The sequence below is a fragment of the Triturus cristatus genome, chromosome 9, assembly GCF_964204655.1.
Source record: "Triturus cristatus chromosome 9, aTriCri1.1, whole genome shotgun sequence".
Classification (NCBI taxonomy): domain Eukaryota; kingdom Metazoa; phylum Chordata; class Amphibia; order Caudata; family Salamandridae; genus Triturus; species Triturus cristatus.
Genome location: NC_140592.1, coordinates 924,612,456 through 924,633,646, shown reverse-complemented (window position 1 = coordinate 924,633,646; position 21,191 = coordinate 924,612,456). Strand labels below are relative to the sequence as shown.

General features: G+C 41.3%; 1 protein-coding gene across 2 annotated transcripts in view; it reads left to right on the top strand.

Moving 5' to 3' along the window:
- CCDC197 (coiled-coil domain containing 197) overlaps positions 1-21,191 on the top strand; it is a 143,828-nt gene that overhangs the window by 39,913 nt on the left and 82,724 nt on the right. For both annotated transcript variants that reach the window (XM_085626476.1, XM_085626475.1), the window contains exon 4: positions 19,074-19,231. In XM_085626476.1, the coding sequence (XP_085482602.1) occupies positions 19,074-19,231 (158 nt within the window). The remainder of the gene's footprint in view (positions 1-19,073; positions 19,232-21,191) is intronic.

Here is a 21,191-nt window from a genome sequence, read left to right as displayed (position 1 = left end):
TGATGCTTCTTAAAATGAATGATGGCCCTTTTTTTTTTGATTTCAAAAGAATTTATTATTTTAAGGGAGTAAAAACAAGCATAGAATACAATCAAGAATGATACAAATGATATCAGCTAAAAGACATTCAACCTGGTAAAATGAGAGTTAACACTAAAAAACACCTTACAAAGTTCATTAATCTGGAAGTATCAGAGGAATGCATTGAATAGGGAAGAATCAATGGATAATCAGGAGTCGTGTTTATCAAAAGTATCATCATCATATATTAACTTAGGGATGAAGGGAAAGAAAGGAAAGAAAGCAAAGACAGAAAAAGATAGAAGAAAAGAAGAAAAAAGACAAGACAAGATGAGAAAAGAGAAGAGGATTTCCAAAGGATTCACCCAACAACAACACCATCATTAACCAGGCACATCAAAAGGGTATTGAGCCACCAAACCCTCTGAGGCTCTTTGCATGTACGTATCTAGAGTCAGCCACACATCATTAGATATAGACGGAGAAAGGTGAGCATGATCAACTGACGTATGAGCACTGCGCAGAAAAGAAACCCATGCCCACCAAGTATGATAAGAGACTGAAGAAAAAGATTTCCACTCCATGAGAATTACTTTGACTGCAATAGATAGTAAAAGATCCAATAATTGTAATTCCATGGCATCTAAGGGCAACGGGACCGAGGCAGCCAGCGGGCCTAGAAGAATTAGTGGAAAAGAGAGTTGAAATTGAATATCAAAGATAAGCATGAGGTGTTTGTGAACTAGTCCCCAAAAGGGTTGGAGAAGAGAGCAGTCAAAGAACATATGTTGGAAATCACCAGGTGCTAGCCCACAACTCCAACATCGATCATCGTCCTTGAGATTTAGCGCGTGTAAACGAATGGGAGTCCAGTGAAGAAGATTAATAGAGAAAAACTTAGATTGCATTAGTGAGGGGGCGATTTTATTACGAAGAGAGAGCCTACCAATATCTTGCCAAGTGTCTGAAGAAATATGATCGGTGATCTCATGCTCGAAATGACGTAGCCATTTTTGCTGTGCAACAGTTTGGGTAGGAAGTGTCGAGGACGACAAAAATTTATAAATCCTAGATGCAACATGACCAGACTTAATCAATAAGTGAAAAAGCATAATCATAGGGGAAGAAGGCTGAAGTTGTATTCTAGCAAGTGCTACCTTTATCTTAAGAAAAGTATAAAAATCTATATTAGATAAAGAAAATTGCTGGGCCAGGGTAGAGAAAGGAAGAGGGTCATTATTGGAATCATACAAATGTTTAACAAGCGAGATACCTTTCCTCGACCAATAAGACATCAAGTCCGGATCAATATTAATCTTAATTTTGGAATTGCGCCAAATGGATGACCATCTAGTTTTATGCAACGGAATCGCCATTCCCATATCAATTTTACGAATCGCAGCAACAGTATCCAAAATAATAGATCTAGAGAATGGAATGAAAAGAGTATTTGTGGTTAAGAAAGAGGCAGTTGGAAGAGGAGAGGTCAATATTAGCAACCAAGCTGGAACATGCATAAGGGGAGGGGAAAACCAGAGCGCACCTTGAGAGGCTAGAAAAGCAGATTGATACTTCCCCCAATCAGGAAGATTACACCCCCCCAACTCATAGGGTTTCCTCAAAAATTTATAGGCAATTCTAGCCCTTTTATTATTCCATAAGAATTTGGAAGTAATTAAATCAAGATCATGAAAGAAGGCGTCAGAGAGCTTTACTGGAAGCATAGAAGAGACAAAATTAATAATAGGTGTTATCATCATTTTAAGAGTTTGGAGCCGACCCCACCAGGAGATATGCTTCGGAGCCCAAGTTTCTAAAAGATGCCGCACTTTAAGAATAGTTTGAGACTCATTATAAGTAACCGTAGCATAAAGGGTGGAACAAAAATAAATACCCAGATACTTTAGTTGCTTAGATTGCCACTTAAAGCCCGCCGAACCCATATGAGAGGAGAAGCAGTAAGCATTTAAGGGGAACATTTCTGTCTTATCTCTGTTCAGTGTATAACCTGAAACCTTTGAGAAGGTGGAAATGATCTCAGAAATAGCCGGGATGGCACGTGCAACATCATCTGAAAAAATGAGAACGTCATCGGCATAAGCAGCTACTTTTAACTGATGGGAACCAAAAGAAAAGCCCAGAATGTCTGGATGTACGTCAATCAGTCTGAGAAGAGGATCAATGGACAACAAAAATAAAAGAGGAGACAAAGGACACCCTTGTCTAGTACCCTGGCAAAGGTTAAAAAAGGACGAGGTAGCCCCATTCACTCTTATATTAGCCCTAGGTCGGGAGTAAAGAGACATAACCATACGGATAAAGGAATCACCAAGGTTATGTGCACATAAAACAGCTCGTAAAAAAGGCCAGGAAACCTTATCAAAGGCCTTTTCAGCATCAAGGGCCAAGGCCGCCGCCGGAAGATTGGATCGCTTAGCGGCACCTAGAATATGACAAAAAGTACGGATATTATCACGCGCAAGACGACCCTTTACAAAACCTGTTTGGGAAGGATGAACCAATTGAGGGATAAAGGATTCTAATCGTTTAGCTAAGATTTTAGCAAAAATCTTAGCCTCCATGTTAAGCAGGGAAATGGGACGAAAATTCTTGGGGTCTGAATGATCCTTTCCTTCTTTGGGGATTACTACAATAGTAGCATCAGCGGCAGAGCCAGACACAGAACCATCTTTGACAAAAGCATCAAAGACCGATTGAAGTTTCGGAACAATCACAGATAAGAAGGTCTTATAAAACAAAATAGGGTACCCATCAGGGCCCGGAGCCTTACCGGAACGAGTGGCTTTAATCGCGGAAGTAATTTCATCAGAGGTAATCGGGGCATTTAATGAATTATTATCATCCTTCGGTATAGCTTTCAACGGCACTGTCTTCAAAAACTCCTGGCACTGTTCAAAAGACGCCTGCGTAGAGGGAGTATATAAATTATTATAGAAATCGCGAAAGACCTCAAGAATTTCTTCAGTCTGAAATTTTCTCTTACCAAGATGGTCAGTAATAGAAGAGATTTGGGAAGATTTATTAGAAGATTCCTGGAACTTTAATGTAGCTGCAAGAGTCTTGCCCGCACGATTTTTTAACAGCAGCCTCTTAGATTTCTGAGCCTGAAAACCAATATGCGCTCTCTTAGTGACAATAGTATTATACGCATATTTTAAATTCTTAATAGATTGTAAGCATGACTTATCCTTAGACTGTCGAAAAAGAGCTTCCTGACGTTTAATCTCATCCGCTAAATCCGTGAGCTCTTTTTTAATGGCAGCGTTTCTCCTGGACATACACTTAATGACCTTACCACGAAAAGTGCATTTAAAAGAGTCCCAGAGAACAACAGGGGAGCTTACTGAACCAACATTCTCACGGAAAAACGTCTCAATATCATTAGAAAACTCTCGAACTTGGGAAACATCATGTAAAATTTCCGTGTTTAGTCTCCAAGATCGAGACCTTACCCGAGGGGCAAAAGACATAAGTGTGAAAGTTACCGCGGCATGATCTGAAACTAAAATGGGGTGAATAAGCGGAGATGAGGAAGCTTGAACAAGAGAAGAGTGAACCAGAAGGTAGTCAATACGTGAGAAGGACGAATGAGGGGAAGAAAAAAAGGAGAAGTCACTGCCAGTGGGATTGTGAAGACGCCAAACATCCTGAAGATGGGTCAGCGAACACATATTAATCATTTGTTTATGTGCTTGAGGGGGACGAAAGTTAAAGGCAGAATTCCTATCCAAAATAGGATCCATTGGTAAATTAAAGTCACCACCAACAATAAGATTGCCAGAATGAGGTGTGTCATTTAGCTTTTTGGTGATCGTTTTCCAAAAAGCCGGATCATCCTTGTTAGGGGCATAGATATTCATGACAAAGAGAACCGCATTACCATCGGACAACTTAGATAGTAACCAGCGTCCCTCTGTATCCTGTTCAGAGGAAACGATAGACAGACCAGAATGTTTAGAGACTAAAGTGATTACCCCATTCCTTTTACCACTAGCATCTGAACAAGCAACATCAGAAACCCACTCTTTCTTCAGAAATAACGCCTCCCTAACAGAGACCTTTGTCTCCTGAAAAAGGACGAGATCCGAAGAAAGAGATTTGCAATAATCTAGAATCTTCGACCTTTTAACTGGGTGATTTAGCCCTTTGACATTAAGGGAGAGTACATTCAATCCAGACATAGATCTATTAGCAGGAGAAAAAGATATTGCACAAATGATATATGAACTACAGCCTCCAAGAGACCTCGCCTCCAGACACTAGACATCAACACAAAACCGGGAGAATCCCAGGAGGAAATCCAAAGAGAAAAGGAAAAAAGAGAGAAAGAAGAAAGGAAGAGGATAGACAGAAAAAGGGAGAGAAGGGCCAACAAGGAAGGTCTGAAAAAGACCGAATTCATACAAGGGGGGACATGGGAATGAGCAAAGAGCCCAACATGAGGAATAGAAACCATCAGCATAAATAGCCCCAAAACAGAACATAACAGATTATGCGTTATTATAAAAAGAAGAACTATCTAAAGGATATGAACAAGAATCAATTATCGTTCTGGAAACAGTACACCATATAAATCTATACAGGCGACATGTTAATCAAATTTGAGAAAAAGGAAACACCTAAACAGGATCATAAAAAGTGTAAAAATCCGAAAGAGAGAAAAAACAGATGTAAACAGTAATAGCTGATGCAAAAAAAGAAAGAGCAATAATAAAGAAGAAGAAAAAAAACTTCCAAAGAGTACTATATAATACAGTCAGAAGAAAGTAAATGAAATAAAGGGGAGAGCGGCATATAGTAACAGACTAATGTATCAAACAATAAAGTCTTATGATAGATACATAATATAAATGAGATTATACATAAAAATGCAAAATCTATAGATAAGCTAATAGATAACTGTCCACAAAAACATATTTCTCGTTGCACTCCATATAACTGAGAGAGGTGAGAATATCTTAAATATATGAACATGGAAGAGAAGAAACATAAGCCTATCAATTACAAAACAGCTATAAAATTCCGACCTATTCGAAAAAGACACTTAATAATAATAACGATACAAACCAATCAATGCTATAACAGTGACATAGAGCTAAACACAAACTCTAACTATAGCAATTAATAAGCAACAAATACTCATCAATGAATCAAATATGTAATCAATACATTAATAAACACTAACGTACTCCACAAATATGAGACAGCCAAAGACGATGAAAATCATACACATAACCAAAACAATAGAAAATAAGAAATCATACAATAGGATAAGAAACGGACCGGGGCCTAATATGCGGAAAGACAATTTGGGAAGGAAAAGAATAAAAAGGATGGCAATCGCGCAAAAATGACGTTAAACCAACACGAAACATTACCACAAAATCTTGAAAGGTTCATACAATAGAACTAACAACAAAAAAAAAGACCGTTACACCATACCGATAAGGAGGGAACACCAACAGCCGACAAAAGCACAACAAAAACAATGGACACTAAGACCACCGTGCAGGACTAAGAGAGACTAAGCTCAATAATTCTGGCAAAAAAAACACATAGCAGTATGAAAAACCGCATCAGGTGCCAGCAGAACCAGGATCAAGCGAGGCCTCCATTTGAAGTTCCATCTGTAGCTCCATCTGATTATCCAAAAACGAGACCAAGTCAGCAGGTTCATCGAAGATTCTAGAGCGACCTTTGAAAGTAATGCGGAATTTTGAGGGACCAGCAAAAGAAAAGGGGATATTCATCTCAGTTAGACGCTTCCGCAAATTAAGAAAACCCTTCCTTCTTATGACCGTGTCTCTGGCAAAGTCTTGAGAGATTGAAATGCGATGACCATTCCACGAAACAACTCTAACCTTCCGCATATGAGCTAGAATTTGTTCTGTATGCTGATGACGCAGTGGCTTAAAAATTATCGCCCTAGGTTGCGTAGCAGACTTAGAACGAAAAGTGGGAACACGATGTGCACGTTCCAGCTCAAAATCTCTTTGGAAGGAAATTTGCAATGTAGAAGGAATCCATTGATAGAGGAAATCAATCATAGAAGACGCATCTTTCTCAACATCCTCAGGAAGCCCAAAAATGCGCAGGTTAGATCTGCGGTTACGATCTTCTTGCTCAGTGAGGTCCTACCGCAAAGCAACCATTGATCGCTCAAGTTGTGAAAGAAATCTGGACTGCTTTTGCATGGAGTCCTCTGCGCCACTAATACGTGCTTCCGTGTCCGAAACACGAAGAGACAGGGCCTTGAAATCATTCCTGATAGCTAACACTTCCACTTGCAATAAATCTGTGTTGGTCTTGGTAGACTGCGCAATTTCATAGACCTCATTAAGGCGCGTCAGGATAGTCTCAAGAGTGGGACTAGGGTCCTTTTGCGGAGATTCAGGTGTAGGAGATAACTGTTTGGCCCTTTTAAGAGACGCTTTAGATTCCTTTGCGTCTTTAGCATTTGAAGACGGGCCCATATTCGCGGCCATAGAGCACACCACCTCAGCAGGAGTACAGAACACCACTCCAGACAAATTACGAGAAGGGAATGCCAAGTGAGGAAGGAAACCTCAATATATCAAAAGGGAACGAGCAAAAACGGATAGCGCACTCTTAGCAAGAGAACAGAAAAATAATAAAGGCAGATTCCAGGGACAGGGAAGGGAACCACCTCACAAAAATATCCCACCTTGCAGGTATCAAAAGGGGTCCTAACAGTCAGAAATGACCCAAAGGCAGGTAAGCATTAATCAAAGAAGCCCCACTAAATGTCCTTGACGGAGTTCCTGACGAGCGATATCTCAGCAAAAAAACCAAAAAAAAAGATGATACAAAAATAGGCAGTAAGGCAGCAGGCAGAAAAGAAAAAGCAATATGAGTTGAGGAAATAAAAGAAACGTCACCAGTATTTGTTTAACTTCATTCCTGGCCCTTCTGTGGCATTGTCGACATCGCGCTGAGGAGAAAGCTCTCACCGCTCCTGAGGAGACAAAATGGCGGCCGCTCGCGAAACCACCGAGCGCCGTCAAAAAGGAACCAAAGTGCGAGTGCCGGCAGCCTCAGTAAGCAGGAAACCTTCTCCCAGACATCTGTGACATGTTCCTATCCATGCGGCCGTTATCCGCGATGACCGGGGCAGCCGAAAACAACCGCTATTCCTCCGTCGGCTCCAGCTCAGCATGGAGCTCAAGCGCAAGCCGCCATATCGCCGCGGCGCGCAAGCCACGCACCCTGAATGATGGCCCTTTTGAACTTTTAAGACATGCTAGCATACTTTACAATTTCTGTTATCCACACAAAAAAATCTGTTCATGAATCCACCTCCTGGTATAATGGGGAATGTCGTCAAATCAAAGTACTCTGGTCCAGGCCATTATAGCTCAGGATTCTGTTTGAATTCCTGTTATTAAGAAGGCCTATAAAAGGTGTTTGGATAAAGCAAAAATGGAGTGGGGCAAAACAACAGTGGTGGATTTTGGGCATTGGTCTCCTGGGGGGGAAATGTCACAACATCCGAACCCACCAATTATGTTTCTCATCTGAGTGGTCTGATTACTTTAAGAACCTATACCACAATGGATTTCAACTGAGAGTTCTTCACTGCCTATTAATCCTCTGAGAGGCGCCACACCAATGTTTGATTTATCTGATATTTTAGAATCCTTTAATGCTAGCACTAGAGGCAGGGCTACTGGCCCGGATGGCATACCAGCCGATATATTTTCTAACAACACTGACGTATGGTCTAAATAAGTTCTTATTCTTGTTAATGCTATCACTATGGGAGTGCCATCACTGATTCCTGAAAGGGCGCTGCAGTGCTCCCAATCTACAAAAAGAGGGACAGGTGCCTGATGGCAAATTACAGCCCACTAAGCCTAATAGACCATATGCAAAAGGTTTTTAGCCATTGTGTACTAGTCAAAATATAGGCTTGGATAGAAAAAAATGATCTCCTAAGCCCCTTTCAAGCTGGATTCCCAAAAACAGTATCTACTATTTATCAAGGCCTCCGCTTCCTTTTAATCTATTGGAAGACGGTAGTAATTGGCAGAGACAACCTATATGTTGCCTTTGCCGATTTCAAATCTTCTTTCAACTTGGTCCCTCGCCCAAACTTATGGCAAGTTTTCAATGATATGAGCATGCGCCCCAACATCCTGTCCATAGGAATACATCTCCACATTAACAACTATGCCAGAATCCGTGGTGGCACAAAGGACCTGTTGACTGAGTAGATTCTGGTGTTCAAAGGCGTACATCAGGGCTGTGTACTGGCGCCAACTCTGTTCTTGCAGTAATTAAATTATATTGTACATTTTCTATCTCAGTACCATATAGACATTGCCTCATTAGCTAATGTGAAAATCCCAATTCTCCTCTTGCCGACGATACCATGCTGATCTTCAGGACCCCGAACGTTTGTCTCCATTTTATGAATTTTGCCACACTTGAGGGTTGGAAATCAACACTGCAAAAACCAAACTTAAATTGGTTAACCAGCAAAAATCACACATTAGGAGATTATTATTGGGTGGATTCCTTTAAAGAAGGTGGACTCTTTTGTCTATCTGGGTGTTACTCTTTCTGCTAATATGTCATGGAAGCCACACATTAGAAGGCGGTTGTTCAGCACAGACAGATAGTTGGGGTCATCTCCTAAGAGCATCGAGCCTCCTTCAGCAAACCAGTAACACCAGCCCTGTCAGATATATGAGAAGAAGGCATTGGGTTCTGCACGCCAAAGGGCAGAGCTCTGGGGCTTTACTAATGTCAATGAACTGATTAAATCTGAGACTACATTTTTGAGAAGCCCTCCAGCACACCATCTTACCCCTTGGCATTGGGCATGGGTGTAAAAAGGGTAGGAGGCAAAACTAGATTGCGTCCATTGCTTTACTGGAGGAAATTATGGTCCACCCCAGAGCTAGTACATTATGCTACCACCTTTCAGGATATTATTAAGTCAGTTCACTTTAATAAAACCCCTTGGCTCCAACACATCAAAAAGACACTTACCTCTATTGGTCTGGCCGACTTATGGGAGAACCTGTTGGGTGGCCCTATTCCTTTAAAAGAATTACTGAAAAAGCTCTTCAGGGCAAAAACAATGTCTGATGATGCCCATAAAGCTGCTAGTGCTACCCTGTCAGGCAAGTTTCTTGATTTTAAGTCCTCTTGTGTCTTTGAGCAGTTTTGGGGCATTATCACTGTACCGATGGATAGGAAGCTGTACATTCAATTTAGAGTGGGAACGCTACCATTAAAATCATTTACATCTAAATGGCTGGGACAAGAATCTTTGATTTGTCCAGCCCACAATTTTCTAATGAAACTGTTCCCCATTTCCTTTGCATGTTCTCATTGGCTATCCCCTATTTATAGGCAGCTAGGTAAATGAAGGCATAGTATTGCCCTTCGTATACTGAGAACTGACTGCCAGCTTTTACACATCTGTGGCGTTGCTAAATATCTGGGTGTAATTTGGCTGACCTGGTCCGAAGAAAGGCCCTTTCCCTTCATTTGTGGAAATCTGTTCCTCTATCGATTCTATTGCACTGTATTTATACCTTTCTGCTATTGCTTGTGATTGACTGGCTTTCTGTGATCGTACGCCGATTTTATTTTAACTGTCACTCTTATGAAATATTGTAATTTATATAAATTGTGTCTTAATGTGAATATCCACAGTTTTAGTTAATTATAATGAATTTTAATGTATATTGTGTATACTTTTATGGCATTGGCTGCTGAAATAAAGTTATTTTAACTTGACTTGACCTGATTACAATTAGCTTCCCAACCTATCCCCCTACAAACCCAACAAACCGCACTATAAATTACTAATAAAAAAAATCCAAATCACTTAAAATTACAAGCAATATTTTTAAGAAATTAATGACCTTTATATGAAGAATAGTAACACATAAAATTAATATATCAACTAAAACACATTCAAATAATAAAAAACGATATTTGTAACCACTACATTATTGAAAACGAAATTAGAAACATCAATATTATCTAAACCAATATTACTTACCTCAAAAAGTCATATTCATCCGATATTTCTGCCTCCAGATATTACTAACTCAATATTTTGTCCAAACACCCTACAAAGTCTGCAATGTCTGTGATGTGCAGTTTGTCCCACACCATTTTCTTGACCACTACCCCGTCTCGTCATAACCACACATCTACACACATATATCTACTCATTTTTCGATACACTCACAGACACACATACACATGTATACATAAGCAAAATGGTGTCCATCCCCCTAACAACTTACTTTCAAGGCACAAATATAACGTGATAGAGCCTCCTCCTTGCCCCCTGCTCATACATATGACAGAAAAACAATTCTCAATGAAACTACATGAAGGCAAATGTGACTTGTTCAGAACACCTTTGTTACTGATCAGATGAAGATCATCTCCTATCTCCTACCCCTTTTCCAATGCACTTGAAGCTACCTAATGGTACTTCTCTCACACCAGGACGTTCCGCACTACCATTTTCAGGATCACGTTCTCTGTCTTCAGAACAGTAATAACTATAGAACTCTCTGGACCATAGCCTGTGATCTTAAACGTATCCATTATCTGACGTTTTCCCGGCTCTGACAGTATGTTGCTATACACCACTCAAACTAAAATACATCCTGTCGCTCTTTGATCAGTCCATTTGCATCCAGCTCCCTATCAGACATGAATCCTGTTTTACTCGATGCAATAGACACCTACCTGGAATTCGACGGCCACAATGCCCATAAAATTAAATACCCGCCCAATCTAACAAAAAGGCCTCCAAGAACTTCAAACACAGACTTCTCAATCTGCACCCAGAACCCCTAATCTCTGACCCCTACTACTGCGCATCTAAAAGAACCATAATAAATGATCTCTTCCTCTTCACACAAAAAAGAGCCCAATGGAGGAAAGCCCTCTACTTGGCGCTCTTGATCTTTACATCCAGGAAAACCTTGCACACCCTAAGACCATACGTTGCTCCCTCACCCACCTTCAATGCAAAAATAACCATCTCCATTTATAACAATCAGACCGCATCCTGGATCTATTCAAAGAATTCTTCCCCATCATCAAACATTCAGTATCTAATAAGGACTCGTCCGCCTCTCTAGATCATCCTAGATCTAAAGATGACCCGCAGGCACCCCAAATATTGTCCTCGCCCAGGCTAGCCACATTAAACAGTCCACTCTTATCCCCTACACACCCCTCCACAGCAATCAGCCCACACAATACCAACTCTTACATACCTCCTGATGGACCAAAGCCATTCCCATCGAATCACCAAACCAATACGTGCCCACAAATCACTTCTACAACAAGGGCCAACGAGTCACACAGTAATGAAAATATGTCCTCCACCCCTACCCCACCCCCAATATCAGAATACAAGCCTAAAACCATCTCCAGCTATACCTTCCCCTCACCATCACTCTCAGACCAGCATCAACCCAACTACTAAATCTAGAGCACCCCCCTACCTCCTAGCCCTCTGCCCCTAACCACGATCATATGCTCCCATGCCTCAATAAAATCTAGACTTGACAAAATTACACAAGACCTATATCAACTCAAGTCTGACCTACAAGGACAAATAAATATCACGTCGGAGCTGGCCTATAACGGATGGCCAAAAAGGACTCCAGAAAGTAATAGACACATCCATCCACAACCCAATACATCCCACTCACAACTACCAGGAACAGGCACTTCTTACAACAGATTGGCAACCATCTCACCACCCCCTCTCACAAGATGGCAATCTATACCCTACCACAATGCCTCCACGAGGCCTGTCAAGCTTAAGGATCCGCTATCGAACAATGACATACACTCCCTTCTCCTCACATATTATCCTGGACTCCATGAAAATCCATACAACCTGACTCCCATACCAACTGTTGCCTCGAACCCACACAGAGAGCCTTGCCCTAATTCCAGATAAGTAAATAAGTCCAACCTTAAGCAGGTCCCCATTGTACCAACAACCTCAGTAGACATCAAACCACACCTGAAATGCATGCTTCTAAATTGCAGATCGGCCATGAAACACGCAGTGGATATTGCTGATCTCATCCTTGCCCACAAGATTGACCTTTTACTCCTAACAGAAACATGGCTAAAGGACTCCTCTGCACCAATCCTAGACATATTAGTCCCACCTAGCTATGACATTATAAGATCAGACAGACTGAATGGACTGGGTGGAGGCATTGCCCGCATACACCACAGTGACCTTGTGGTGAATCAGTTACAAACCGACGAGTTATCCGCTTGTGAATACCTATGCATAAACATTGCGAGTAACAACAAACCCCTATGCACACTACACATTATCTACCACCCTCCATGAGACAACCTCTCATTCATGGAACAAATCATTTAAATCATCACCACCAACGTCGGACAACACTGCTCCCAGATCTTCCTAAGATACTTCAACCTTCATTGGAACGACCACAATGACCCCTCAATTAACAACCTAAAAGCCTTTCTAGTGGACATTAACCTGAAGCAAATCTGTGACAGCCCTACGCACAACCTGGGTGTGACCCTGGGCCTAATCATTGCTAAAGCAAACTCCATTCTACCCAAATCTATCGTCCCATGTGACTAGACACATCACCACTGCATTACCTTTCTCATCACAGAACCAGTGAGGACACATAAACCACAACTTAACAAACCCAGACAATGGAAAAGGATCACTCGCTAAATAGACCTTAATGACTTGACATCCCTTAGCAATAACGCCTTGCCTCCTCCAGCTGACATGTCTGATGTCCATGACCTCACAAACCCCTACAACAACTCCATGATGACCATTCTTGATACAGTTGCGGCCTTGCAGCTAAAAAAACTGTCCACTAGAGACTCCAAACCATGGTACAATGGGAGCCTAAATGAAGAAAAACACAATTATAGTCTGTCAAAATGAGTGTGGAGATCCTCTCCGTCCCTAGAACACCTCAAGTACCTGCGATCACTGAGGAACACCTACAATAATCACATCAGAAACTCCAAAGCAAATTTCTTCAGAGTTCAACTAGACAAAGCCAAAAATCATCCAAGAAAACTGTTTGAAATTATCAAACCTCAATCTACTAAAAAACCCAACCCCTACACAATAGGATCTCTTCCGCTGCCAAACTGCAACATATTTGCCTCCTTCTTTCTTGAAAAGTCTAAAAAGATTGAAAGTGATCTCCAACCAGAAATTGAGCTCCTCCTGATGACACCCCCAAATAGCCCAGGCCAGCATATGATCACTCAGCACCCAGACCTACATGGACTCTTCCTCAAAAACAACGCATCGAGGGACACTCAAAATCTTTGATAAAAATGCTTTGCTCAATATCTTAACAACAGTTAAACCGTCAAACCACTTCTGCGAACCTCTACTAGCTAACGTCTTCAATGAGATTAAAACCTCTTTACTCCCTCTCTGGACTAAGATAGTGAATGCTTCACTGATCAAAGGGGCATTACCAGACTGCCTAAAATCAGGGCAGGTAACCCTCATTCTAAAAACAAACACAGCGGATCATGTGAACCCCAATAACTTCCATTCCATCTCCACCATTCCCTCTCTAGCAAAGCTCCTTGAGAAAAGTGTACATACCCAGCTATGCATTGATCAGTTCCACTTTATTGACCAATTCCAATCTGGTTTCCGTCAGGGTCAAAGCACGGAAACAGTCCTTACCCACATAGTTGATGAGGTGCTTAAAATGCTAAATCAGAACAAATCGTATCTCCTAATCCTCCTAGACCTATCCTCGGCATTCAACACAGTCAAACATGACAGCCTCCTTGAATTACTTGAACACAGAATGGGATTATCAGGGGTTGTCCTAAATTGGTTTGCCTCATTTCTACACAACAGAACTCAGCGAAGTAAGGTTAACCAATCCTTGTCCACTACCACTCCTGTCACTTTAGGGGTCCCTAAGGGGTCCACTTTATCACCTACTCTCTTTAACCTGTTCATGGAGCCTCTAACCAAAATTCTGAAATTTTCCAATGTACAATACCACATGTATGCAGACGACACCCAACTATACCTTAAAAACTCCTCCCCTGAGGATATCCGTCTACTCAACACAACTCTAAAAAAAAAAACTGACTAACTAGAAACCACCTTAAACTCAACTCGCTCAAAACTGGATTCCTCTTAATTGCCCCACCAAAAAGATCCATCGACATCGAAGATTGGATGAAACACTTAACAGTCTTCAACTGCCTTCCACAGATTATAGATTCCACAAGATCACTAGGAATTACACTTGTCAAAAATTTCAACATGCAAGAACACATCAGCTCAGCCACCAGAGGAGCAAACTTTCAAATGAGCATTCTAAGAAAAATTAAACCCTTCCTCCCCTCGAAGATCTTAAATCAGTGGTGCTAGCACTAGTTATCCCCAGATTAGACTATGGGAGTGCTACTTTATGTGGTCTGCTGAGATCCAAGTTGCCTCCACTAAGGGCATCTCTCAACTTTGCTGCAAGGCTCATCACTGGATTGAAAAGGTACAGCCACATCACTCCAGACCCGAAGACACTAAACTGGTTCCCTTATGAGGCAAGGATTCAGAAGAAAATTGCTTGCATGACCCACAAAGCCCCACACTTCAATACACCGAAGTACCTAGTTGACAAACTGGAACTGTCGGTTGTTGGCAGATCATCTAGAAGCACCAGCACCTTACTGTTCAAACCTTAAACATTTTGGAAACAAAAAACTACAACCGAGCCTTCTCCGGATTATCCCCTAGAATCTGGAACTCCCTGCCCCATGAATTCAGACTGATTTCTTCAATCACTTCATTAAAAAAAGAAGTCAACTGCTTATAATGAACAAATCTCTACCCCTGAACCCACAAACGAAATCTCTAAATACTGATCTGCCGCTGTTCTCCAACCAGGGCTTGCAAGCCGTCTGGGTACTGGTTTATAACTCACTGTCCCACTCCTGATTTGCAACGGACATTGTCAGTGTTTATGTTTCTTGGTTATCTATTTTCTACTAATTAAACTATCTATAAAGCGCCCTGATACCCTGCTAGGGTCAAGTTCGCGCTATATAAGACTTTATAAATAAAAATAAAAAATAAAATAAAAATAGGCCCAGCAGACAGTTCTCCTCTGGATCCAGTCAGTCTGTTAAAAATGGTAAAATCAGGCAACTGGGGCAATAGGAAACTGTTATATTTGTCAGCATCTGCTTTTGCTGCAGAAGCCCACCTTTCCTCTACAAATGCAAATAAGGTGGAGCAGGATTGGGGGAAGTTATTTTTCTGGCACTGACACCACCCTCACTTAGGCACAACTGTGGCCTTTTTCATGCACAATGCATGTTAAAGAAAGGTTATGTCTAATGCATCTTTTACTACATGTAGCTAATAGTACTTTTTCAGCTTTATTAATGAGAGGAGCATAAGGGTTTGCTGCAGCGTGCAATGCCAAGACAAGTTTGAGGCCTCATACAGTCTTGTATGTGTAGTCTAGCCATTGAACACTGTGGCTTAAGGGTACAAGTATGGTTAATTTTGTGTGGAGGTTTTGTGAACCATACTTATGTGAAGAAGAATGTATCAGTGTTCCTTCTGGTGATCTCCTTTGCAGAATAAATAAATTGGAAATGCACATTGACAAACTTGAGTTAGATTGCCTGGGCAAGCTCACTTCACCCATCCAAATGCCTTGCCTTGACTGCGAATTCTTGTTTTGTATTCAAAAACCGAGAGTTTACACTTGTAAATCTTTTCAATCACACATATTACCACAGTATGGTGTGAGTTGGTGGGATTCCAGAAACCTTTGCTGGGTCCATTGCCTCTATTTATGCAGATGGAGCTTTAATCCTGAGAATGGTTGGAGTAAATCTGTTTACTAGGTGGGAGTATAAATATAACATCCTGTTAATTGATCGGAGTTTAGGAGAAGAATTTTTCCTTTGTCGAAAAATATTGTGGTGGAAATGGTGGAAAACAATATATATATAGTGCTATCAATCTGACGGGAGACATTTTCATGTGTGGTATTGTAGATTATGTAGATTCCTTGGAAACTAGTGGCAAACTTTGAGATTTCTGGAATTTTATAAAACCTATATAAATAAGGTATAAACCTAAGAGCTTAGATTTTAATTTTTTTCTGTGATTTAGGCCTGCACTGTTGTAAGTAATTGATCTGTGTTGAGTGCGATGTGAATGGAATTGCAATGGGTGGATGTACACCTGTGCTGAATTTGGTTCAAGTGTTTGTGTGTGCATTTGAGGGAGTTGATACATTGCAGGTGTGCATGTAGCACCATGTGCTGTCTCTCTACCCAGGCTGCAAGATGCAGGGCATATGTCAATTGGGCCTTCCAGGTCTTTGTCCTCACCCTCATATTTGTCTGCTCACTATTGTGGACACCCTGGGAGACCTGGTTAATAAAGTTCATGACATGTCATGTGATACATCTCAGTAGAGATGGGAAAGGCAAGATGGTCCTAAAATGTGCATAGATCGAGTATGGTTTTGGAAAGAATTATGCTTATAATTCACCAGTGGAGACTTCTTGGCCAAGATTCGGAATGTGTGAAGATAATGGTGCAGGATGGGTTTCTTTGGATTGTAACCTACCATGTTCAACGGTTTTCCAGTGCTCACATGTTGGGGCAACATATCATGAGAAAGCACTGGGTATTACCTTTTTGGAGTGGTGATTTGATGGAAATGGTATTTGTTTTACAGTGTGGTAGAAGTCTCCTGAAATTGAATGGTCCTCCAAAGAGTTGGTTTAAAGATGAATGAAATTGGATTGTACCATTCCATATTCAAACAGGTTTCCTGTGCTTTTTGGTTACATGTTATGTCCTGTGTTGTGTATCACCTAGTGAGAAAAGGTAAGATGACACTGAAGATCGCTCAAATACGACAGCATGTTTGCAGGCTGTTGCACATTCTTTCCACCGAAACCTCCCTTCATGTCCAGTGTCCATAATCTGCTAAATTACCACAAGCCCTCAAACATGCGGCCAGATGTATCAAATGGTTTTACCCATTCTGTGTCTATGGGAAAATGTGTTCGTACATATGGCCCATTGTTCTTTAGAAGTGCCATATAGTTCATGCTGCTTTCCTCTCCATGAACCCTCCTGTAAAGTCAGGAGGGCCAGGTTGATGCTTTAGAAAAGTTTGCATTAAGGTATTATGCCACGATTGCTGTGATGGGCAGTAAAGGCAAAACAAAACCACCTTTTTGATGGCATAGCTTGTGAGGACATTGCGGCCCCCTTTCAGGTATGCGGAATATATAGTTATTTCAGAGACTGCTGTCAATCCTAGATGCTAATAAAATCACTGAGGAGTGGTATTGTGGACAGCTTCAATACACTTGTATGAACTGCCTGTTGAACTCGATGTTTGTTTCAGAGAAGTTTGACATAAGTACTTTTGGTTGTTTGATGTTTCACCTATTCGTTCCCATGGTGTGTCAGGTGGAAACCTCTAAATCAAGGGTTCTCCAACTCTCCTTCCTCTCCAGTGGCGACTCCTCCGCTAAGGCGGAGGAGCGTCGCACCACTGCTCTTATAGCAGTCAAAAGGGAAAAAATAAAACGATCATAGCAAGGTTATTATCATTTCACTTTTGGTTGATACGACTAGGTTAGGGTGGGGCAGGGGGCTGGTGGCTCAGGGTAGAAGCAGGAGTGGACTGGGCCAGTCAGTAATGCACACTTTGCATATTCCCCACCAGGCTGTAATGGACAGCCTGGTGGGGTACATGCACAAGCTCCCTGTCCCGATCTGAGTGCCGATCCACGGCATTCAGACCAATCACTACGATTGGCTCTGGGGAGCCTGCATGTCAGGTGTTTCCTGCAAGCTGCTTCCAAACTGGAGTGAGGAAGCGCAGAAAAGCAGAGGAGAGGTGCAGCCATCCGAAACAGTAAGTATTTTTTTTAATATTTTCAACCCCCGCCTACTTCCCCACCCCTATTTCCTACCAGCTGCCACTGTTCCTCTCCAGCAGTAAAATATAAAAGCATGAAGTAAGAGACCAAAAAAAACCCAAATTAATAAAATAGTCTCCACAAGAGTTGCTGTGAAAATGACAAAATAATTCAAATACACAGCAACTTGCAAAGGAGAATAGAAAAGAACGTAGCTTCATAAAACAGTATTCTTATTATATAGAGTGATGAAATACATGTTGAAAAATTTTATTAACGTCATAGCACAATTCTGAATTACACTTTATGAAGATTCTTTATCTGATGTTTGAAACAAACTGTGGGTGAGGTAAATATGGCAGAAAGAAATGGCGGTTTAGGGCTGAGAGAATGGTTTGCATGTTAAGGTCGCAAGGAGTTGGTAGACAACCTTTTTATTGTGTTTTATGCTGACTAAGATACCTTCAGTATAGTAAAATAATTTAAAGGGCACAGATATATCAGCTCATGCTAGAGAATCCCTTTGTAAATTCTTAGTCATAACATGTTCAGGTTGGGGTACACTAGTCTATACTTTGTATGTGTTTCACAATTCTCCTGTTACTTAAAACATACATTTTAATTCAGAAGCCTAAGACAGTCGAGTCAAGAGTTAACAAAGGTTTATCTGGGTTACTCATTGTTACCGCGTTCAAGCAAATATCTGCAGCCCAATTCAGGTAAATAGATCTTGCAGGCATTCATTAAATAACAAAGCACAACACTTCACATGCAAGCAACCATGTATTGAATACACAACATTCATGTCACCCCTCTTGCAGTGCTGAACTTCATATTCTCATGGAAAAGTAAATAGACGTGGATCAAGCAATGTAAATCTATTCTGAGGATTGAGACTAGCCAATCTCCTTTCATCTTTCTACTCTTTGGCAAGGCTCGAAACCTGATTGAAGATTATTGTCAACTGATGGTGTGTCAGGGCTTAAACCGTGTGAAGGGTGTTGCATGTTTGCCGCCTTCCTACCTGATTGGTATGCACAATGTCTTCTTCTTCTCAGAACAATGCTAACGTTGAGAAGTTTGATGACTTTGTGAAGGACAACTACGCTAAGAGAAAAAGAGCTATTCAGAAGTACCACCATGAGCAGAAACAAAATGAAATCAAGAAGAAACAAATAAAAGAACTGGTTCAACAGCTACAGGAAATGCGAACCAGGTATGCGAGCCATCTGCACAGCTGTCCGTTCAGGGATTCAATGCCGCTTCTCATAGGCACTGAGTGTTTACTTTTGCACAATACAGAATATACAGAGAGTGAGCTGACTTGATCGTGGATCTATTTTCTTATATGCCTTTTTGAAGTATGGTCGATATTCAGCCTACTTCACATAACCTGCTCTTCTCTCTTGCAATAATTCTCTCACCTCTGCCCTTCACTCCAAACTTGTGTCACTCTTTATCTCTAACTCATTTCAGCTGCTTTTGATATGGATGATAATGCTAATAATTTGTGGACCCTTTTCTCTCTTGATATATCTGCTTTTGCTTGCTATTTTCTTATTTCTCTTTTGACAATTATTTGATTCCTTGATCTGGACATTCCTCTTCATCCTTTTCTCTTTGCTATCAGGTTGCCCTACATGAGGTCCTTGGTGATTTCTTATTTTCTTTCTCAACCATTCCATCTTACTCACTCTTTCTAGATTATATTGTTCTTGTCGTTTTGATACTGCAGCTCCCAGACAGGGGCCTGCAACCTGTGGGGCCCTGGGTGCCCCACCATAAAGGGGGCTCCCTATTCAGCATTAGACCTATGAATATCTCTTGAATTATTGGAGTCTCATGAACCCCCCACCACATTCTGCAGAGTGTGCACATCATTTTGTGTTCAGCCACTGCTCCCAGATCCTTTTCCTCGTTTTATCTCGGCTATCTTGTTATTGGCGCCCAGAGCATACTGACAACATTTTCAGCCTGGTACCATGACAACATATAGAAAGTAGGCTGAGTGCCATACTCTGAAGGTTTATTTTAACATACTTTACTTCTGTCATAGCAGACACAGATACTCTCACACTCAGGGTGGCACATAGGCATTCCACACCTCACATACTGATTAATTTGTCTCACGTCACATAAAAGTGTTAAATTTGCTGAATCCCCTTGTCACCACAGGCCGAGTTACCTCTTCTTTCCCTTGTGGTGCAAACCCAGATGCTTTCTACACCTGTTCTGGGGCAGTAGTGTAATATATAGGGCTATATCACTGAGAAACGTGTGAGCAGATGTAAAGTCGTTCCCTCCTCAGGCCACCATGACTATCTAAAATTCTATTCCAGAATACATAAGATGTCTATAATGACTGTGGGATAATGTGAGCAATTTCTACACCACAGAAGTCAAGCAGAACCATAACTTTTCCCCATAAACCTACCTGCCTGGGTTGGTAGCTGTGATATTATTTACCTGCAATGCATTGCCCATTACTTGCATAGATATGAAGCATTGGTTCTGAGTTCTGGTGATTTCTCTCCATCCTTTGTGCTACTGCTTGGTGAGGAGGCCTCTTGCATGGAGACGTCCTGAGAAATCCAATTACTTTCACTTAGCTCAATTCAATACTGTTCAGCCTTATGGTTTGCAAAAGTCCATCCAGCTGGAGGGGTTCCCACTTTTCCCTATTGTCATCGTGGAGGGAGATATCTACCCCCTATACCCCCTTGCCAGGCTATGGACTGCCAAGACCTCATAGAAGTATCACCAGAGAGCCCTCTACTATCTAATTGCACTCAGACCACCTTTAAAGCATGAAACTACACAGGCTCTGGAATTGTCAGATCTTTTATACACATTCATACCGGTCACACTTCTGCAGGAGCATACCACACATATCACTGCAGGAACAGTATAATAAATAAATATATTTTGCTGTCACCTAAAGATCTGGCTATTCATGTGCAGTTAGTTCTTGGGTAGTCAGTAGGCTAGGTTTGCTTCCTTCTCAAAGCCAAGAAACCCACTTGCCAAATTACCACTCTATAAATGACTTTCCTATTACATTGCATCGGTACATTACATTACAATTTTGATTTCATCTATTCCTTTGAGACCTAAATCTTGGACTCTTGTCCCTACTCTCTCTGCTCTGTTTCCAGCCTTTACTCATTTCCATCCCT